This window comes from Juglans microcarpa x Juglans regia, chromosome 6D (genome assembly GCF_004785595.1).
Source record: "Juglans microcarpa x Juglans regia isolate MS1-56 chromosome 6D, Jm3101_v1.0, whole genome shotgun sequence".
Lineage (NCBI taxonomy): Eukaryota > Viridiplantae > Streptophyta > Magnoliopsida > Fagales > Juglandaceae > Juglans > Juglans microcarpa x Juglans regia.
In genome coordinates this window covers 23,384,714-23,392,049 of record NC_054604.1, presented here as the reverse complement: position 1 = coordinate 23,392,049, position 7,336 = coordinate 23,384,714, and the positions used below count along the sequence as shown (strand labels likewise).

At 35.2% G+C, this 7,336-nt stretch overlaps 1 protein-coding gene across 1 annotated transcript; it reads right to left on the bottom strand.

The window, feature by feature from the left end:
- Positions 1-1,237: 1,237 nt before the first annotated feature.
- Positions 1,238-2,393, bottom strand: LOC121234002 (protein N-lysine methyltransferase METTL21A-like). The gene has a single exon (XM_041129795.1). It carries the CDS (start codon positions 1,990-1,992, stop codon positions 1,285-1,287), a length of 708 nt encoding a protein of 235 aa, XP_040985729.1. The 5' UTR covers positions 1,993-2,393; the 3' UTR covers positions 1,238-1,284.
- Between the last annotated feature and the right edge of the window lie 4,943 nt (positions 2,394-7,336).

Sequence of the window (7,336 nt, the reverse complement as noted above, 5' to 3'; positions counted from 1 at the left end):
TGAGAAATATATGAATAGTAATAAGATAGTTTATGAATAGTAGTGAAATAATAATTTTAGTTAAGATGTTTTATAAGATTTTGAAAAGTGAGAAAAATTTTAATAAAAATATTATAAAGTTTAAATATTATTAGAATATAATATTTTAATATTATTTTTGTTTTGATATTTGAAAAAATTGAATTGTTTTGTGTTTTTTTTTTTAATTTTGAAAAAGTTGTAATGATTAAGTAATGATTAGATGAAAAAGTTGAAAGGTTAAAAATTTGAAATTGAAAAGTATTTATATTTGAATGGTGTTTAGATGTTGAGATAAAATGAGATGTGTTAAGACCAAAGAGGGCCCAAGTCTCCAAACTTTTGTTTTTAATTTTTTATTGGAAGGATATGTCTCCAAACTTAAACTAAAACAGACACACTAGTCCTATAAAAGATATTAAAGTGTTAATTTCACACAATGAACTTCTTTACCTTCTAATACTCTCCTTTCTCCTTTTATTTATCTCTACTTGTGTGTGGAGAATTTCTAGAAGGTAAATCAGTGTTTTAAATTTCGTATCGTACCGGTCGGTACGGCCGAAATTTTTCATTTCGGCCGTCCGGCCGGTACAAGTACTATATCTGTTCCGTACCGGTCAAAATACCGGCCATACCAGCCGATATTTCGGCCTGTGTTTTTTTTTTTTTTTTTCGTTTTTCCAAACTACAAGCTTATTTTTTAACCCCTAATTCATATTAGACTATTTATAATTTTTATATATATGTATTTATATATAATTTATTTATATATAGACTATTATTTTAGAATATAATTTTTATATATAATTTATTCATATATCGACTATCCCGAAACGTTATCCAGAAACGCTATCCTGAAACGGTACCGGTACCGAAATATTTTGTTCCAGTGCCTTGACCGGTACGGCGTCCGGTACGGTATTCAAAACATTGAGGTAAATGCCACTCTCATTGAGAGATTGCCTACGGAAGAAAGCTACCGAAATTATTAATTTTTATATTTTATTTTTTAGTTAAGGAAATTTTTTTTAATAATTTGGTGATTTTTTTAAAAATATTTGAAAAAAAATTTCACATTTGGTGAAAATTCTCAATGGGTATAACATTGTCCTTTCTAAGAAGGATAATGATATATACAATTTTATAATGCTATGCTTACTGCATTTTAAAAAAAATGGAAAAACAATTTCTTTTTACGTGTATGATTAATTTGTGCTACCGCAAGAAGTTCAAAAATTACTGTAGGGAAGAGAGAGCAAAATTACTTTAGGGAAAACTACAGAAATGAAGAGGGAACGGCAGCTTCAACGTCGTCTCTTGGTTCGGTGGTATTAGTTGGAAAATGGCGAACATGTCAAAACTCTCTTCTTCCAGCGAGTTGGAGGTGTTGGAGGGATTGAACTGACTCGACAACTCAACGACCCCAAAGCCCTGAGTCGCCAACCCATTCAGGCACTCAGCGGTCCATGGACGAACCTCGCATGCCGCCCAAACCACGGTATCTTTCCTTTCCCCACATACCCTTTTCAGCGTTTTCGCCAGGGCAGCCGTCTCCTCCGTGTCGAAAAACACGTCCGACATCAAGACCAGGTTGAACTCGTCCAAGTCCCCGGACTGAGTCGGTGACTTGTCCGATCCCCAAACGTATTCCTTCACCTCGACTCGGTCCCGCAGCCCGTTGGCTTCCACGTTCCTTATCAGCCCAGGAAGTAGCGGCCCAATGTCGGTGAGCACGACTCGCCCGGCACCGAGAAGAGCCGCCGTTAAGCCGGGGAGTCCAGCCCCGGCGCCAAGCTCGAGGACGGTCTTCTCATGGAAATCAAAGTTCTGAGTCGCTATCCAATCGGACAACACCAGGGCAGAGTCCCAAACCCACGACCCGGTGAGTCCTCGGCCGGTGACTGAGTCGCAGACGTCCTCGAGTTCGTGGATTGTAAGGGCTTTGCCTGCCACTTGGATTTCTCTGACGCCCATTCTCTCCGGAAGAGCTCCTTCCGTATCATGTTAAGCTTCTGTGAACTTCTAGACGATTTTTATAAGCACAGAGTGTTTTGGGTATACTGTAAAAATAAGAACCCAAAAATGCAAGAAAAGCACAAACGAGAGAATATAGGCGATGAAAAGCTGGGGTATTGTCTTGCATGCTGAAATTATTTCCAAGATTCTCTCTGTAGCTTAATGCAGCCTTTCATTTACTTCATTGAAATGGCATATGCATTACCAGGTCACTGCTTGAACATGTGGGATCAAAGTACTCTTGGAATGAGAATAAATACGAGAAGGAAAAGGAGCTCGAACATATTAAAGAGATGCTGGTTGGGGTAATGGAAAGGATTCTTACACCACTGTAAGGATGTAGTAGTGGCCAAAAAAGCTTTCATCTCTGCTCTCTCACCTAACCCCGACCGACCGGACCCCAGCCCCTCTGTAATCTCGAAAGGTCAATCGAGCTTCGGGCGTCCCCTCCCGCCGGTACAAGGGAGGCCAAGCGTCTCCCCTCATTTGAAGTCCCTTGCATTGCTGGCCTTTTGTGTAGGTCTTAATTGGAAGTATTTTCATGGGAGCTGCTCTCTCTCTCTCTCTCTCTCTCTCTCTCTCATTCATCGAGCATGTGGGAGAGGTCTTTCCTCCTATTCCTAGATTTGGCTCCATCTTAAAACCCTTTTGCCGATAGGATTTGCTTCTTATCGATGTTGGTCGTTGGTTTCTTTTTTTTTTTTTTTTTTTTTTTTTTTTAGGTTTTTAAACTTTGAAATTCAATATCATGTCGGGTTGGCAATTTGTACCGTTTGTATGAATATTAGATTATGAAGATCAATTCAAATTCCATCCGTTTAATCAAACGGATTAAATTTTAAAATCTAAACCCGACTTGTTTAATTAACGGGCGACACAACATATCAGCTTAACCAATTTAATAATTAACTTTTATTGTATTAACATGGATACCGTTCATTTATATGTTTCATTTAAATATGTTAAGCTCACCTGCATATTCATTTTCTAATCTAATTAATATAATTTCATATATACTACAATAATAACTATATAAAAAATTTAAAATTACAATTGGATTCATGATAAAATATTTTATTATCAATTAATAATATAAAAAAGACATATAAAACTAAATATTTATAAAATTTAAAATTAAAATTTATTCATATTATATAAAATTGCAAATTTTACAATTCTCTGCAGTGAATTTATTTATTAATCATATTTTATCAAATTATGCTTATATCATATATCGAAAATGATACCCTTATTACTAAGTTATACTAACTACCGGTCTACTAGCCTGTTTATTTTTTTAATTTCTTTCGCCTTTGCACGGTAGACTTTACTTCAGAATTTTGATGTTAGCTTTATCGTTTCTTCTGTCTGCACACTTGTGTAAGATTTTGACATAAATGAAACCACCGGGTTTAAACTCTATTTTTTTTTCTTTTTTTTTTCAGTTTTATTTTTATAATTAATTATTCTCATTTTGCAGCCACAACATCTATATGTTATTTCAACATTTAGATACGATTTGAATAGTGAATCGAAATGAGATGAGTTAAGATAAAGTTGAATAAAATATTATTATAATATTATTTTTTAATATTATTATTCTTTTGAGATTTGAAAAAGTTAAATTATTTATTATATTTTATGTCTGAATTTAAAAAAATTGTAATGATGAAATAACGAAATGAAACGAAACGAAACACTTCTTGTATCAAAAAATGAACTTAATTAAATTGTCAATTTTTATGTTAGCTTTCTTTCTTAACAAAAGGGATAAAACAAAAGAGAGAGTTCGGGATCCTAACTTGCCGTCGACGAGGATGCGAGAAGGACAAAACCATGGAGTGTTTTGAGCGAGAGTGAAAATGAGACCGGTTTAAATATTGACACAGATGAATTGGATAATGTTATGTTACTATCTCCTATCACTTATTTTTTATTTTTTTATTTTTTTTATAATTTTTCTTTAATGATTAAGAAAATGACTATTAGTAAAATTATATATTTTTTTATTTTTTCTTAATAATTAAGGGTGCTAAAAAAATAATTAAAATAAAATAATAAAAAATTAAAGTTTCAAATAAATTATAGAATCGTAAATAGGTAGGAGGAATACCTATCATTATTCCAAATGAAATTTGTTATTTTTTATTTTTTAGAAGCTGACACTTCAAATCTTTGACAGAACGTGACGTGTCATGTGAGCAGAAAGGATAAAATCAACAAGTCCTGACTGCAGTGGTAAACAATTAAAAAAATAAATGAATAATAGACCGCTAGTATGACGTGGTAAGGGTATCTGTACTCTATACAATATATTGTCCCGACAATCTGAATCGGGTCGGCTTCATCATCGCACGCACTCGATCTGTGCCCTGCGGAAGGTACCTGATCAAAGTCCATTTCTGATATGCTTTTCCAGTCAATCAATCATCATCATTTTTTCCAGGCACTTGCGTTTTTGTCGGCTCTCGTGGCTTCAATGCCTGACTGCACCCATCCCTTCATCTACGAATACGCTTTCTGACATCAACGCTCTTTTTTATAGGTTTAATTATTTTAAGCTCTTCAAAATAATCTTGGTAGTTTTCTGCAGAAAATAATGGAACAATTGCAACCAATTTGTACAGGATATTCGCCAAATAAAAGAATAATAATATCTATTCTCATCCCTTTACAAATTGAAATCAGTATTCTCATATATAGTTTAGATCTAAAAATGAGTTGAGATAGATTATAAATAGTAGTGAAATGAGTTATAAATAGTAATTAAATTTATGAGTTAAAATTATTGAATAATAATAAAATTAATTGAGATAAATTGTGAATACAAACGAGGCCTCACTCTCTTAAAAATGATAATACTCTCCTGACAAACTAAACATACTTTATGATTTTAATTGCATATTATACGTGTAGTAAAAGGCACCTATAGTGGTCATCCATAGTTGGCACCTCTTCTCCCTTCTCATGGGATTATGAAGTGGCTATTAATGAGACTTGATGGAATGGCCAGCTAGGGGTTACATTTAGAATGACTATTTACACTCTCCCTTTTGGATGAGTAACTTGTTACAACACAAATAGAAAATCTCTTTCTCATGTATGGTTCTCTCTAATTTTAACTTTTAGGCTATGGAATATGTAGATGTTTCGGATTAATAGCAAAATTCTCACAATCCATGTAGCTTGTATGTTGTGCACGACAAATGGTTGTGCTCAACGCAGTAACTCTGTTTTGTCCACAATGGAGTGCGACACTACGCAACCAACGCAAGAGCAAAGCTACCATCGTGAACAGTACTGTGAGATGACCTATGGGTTGCCGTCTGCATAGTAGCGTGCACCGCGATGGCACGTTGTGCCCACAAGGATGTTATAAGCATTGTAGCTGCTATACGCAATGCTTTGAATGCCGCAAATGATGCTATGTGCACTATAGCTCGTGCCACATGGGTGATGAGCGCAGTGTGTTACGCGCCCAAAGTGATTGCTATGAATCATTGCAAAGGGCTACGCTGCCCAGGTAGCAGCAACAACCATTGCCTAGCACCAGGCCTAGTTGCAATTTCTGCCGTGCAGGATGGCTTATGGTATGACGTGCACCGATGGTTTGCGCAAGCTGGCATGGTAGTCCCAGGCACCAATCGTGTTCTGTAGAGTTGCCATGAAACAGTGTACACCAGAAGTTATGTCTAGCAGAGGTGTTGTCCTTTATAGTGGGAAAAGCAGCGCGCACCATGCTGTGAGCTCAATTGCACACAGAGGAGCATGGCTCTCCAACATGCGAGTGCAGCGTTGACTATCACACAATCTATATAGCGAAACACCTGCAAGTTATATGGTTACCCACAATTCATGTAGCATGTGGTTTAGCTAGATGCGAGATTCTCTTTAGCGCTTCGGATAGCAAGTAAATAGAGGAACTTTGATTAAGCGCTGAAATAACAACTAGACTAGGATCTATATGATGTATTGAGATTATATATAAATTTTTTTTTTTTTTAAAAAAAAAAAGAATTCAACCGTAGCATGTATTTCATACTACATGTTCTTTTACTATCAATAGTAGAGGTGAGTGAATAGGTCTCTGCTTCCTCACCGTGTAAGTCTTATATGTCATAATTGATGATTTTAATTTATCTATGCCTTTATGAGACCTTTAACTATGTCATTAGGTTGATATTTTGGTGTCTGCTACATTGACATGTTATTTATGACAATAAATGATGCGATCTAAAGAGGCATTACTGAGAAAACGACTGGACTGAAACTGAATGACATGAGGGTGACGGGAAGATTATTTGGTAATACATCGATATTAGTGTGTACTCATTACCTACAAGTTGTGTTGCTTCTTGAGAGTTGCAACATAACTATAAGTACATCATATTTTATGGAGATTGAGTAATGTTTTAAGTCATTTAAACTCAAGAGGGATTAGAGATGCTTAATTTGATGTGACCAAATGAGTCGAGGCATAACGAGACACTTTTAGGGATGTTGCTATGATGATATTTTCTTAGAGAGATTTTGTATAGTGCTCCTTTTTTTTTTTTTTTTTACAGGTGTGCTCGACGCTTGTACAACCTGTTTGCTAGTATGAACGAGATTGAGAGTATATTGAGAGATGGAGACCTTAGGTCCTGCCCACTATGTGCGAGCGGGAGATATAGTAAAGAGGTACCCATAGTGGGCATCCCTTCCTCTTGTCATGGGGGGTTATGAAGTGGTTTGATAGCCACTTCATGAGACTCGATGGCGGGCCCTTAATGGCCAACTGGGAGTTACAATTAGAGGGACTATGTAAATGAGAAACTCTTAACAACATAAATAGAAAAATCTCTCTCATGTATGGTTCTCTCTAGTTCCAGCTTTTAGACTGTGGAATATGTGGATGTTACTTTAGTATATAACCATATACCACACTCTATTATCGATGAGGAGGATTTCAAATGAACAGTGATGACGACAAAAATCCGTGGAACAACCACATTGGATCTAAGATTTGTTGACGAGATAAAGTTGCTTCCGCTGTGCATTCTTATCTAGTATTTCTAACGGTATGAGTTCTGATATACATGTAGCATTTTTTATAATTATGTCTTAAATTGAGGATATTTCTATTGAAATAATATTACTTTTATAAATATTCATCAATTATTATTCTTACACCACACACATATGTTAAGGAAAAAAATTCATTTATAAATGAGTTTATAAAAATGACCAACATTTAAAACATAATTATATAAAGGATTATGAAAAAGGATTGTATGTGTATCATTTTCCTTCTCATAATTAC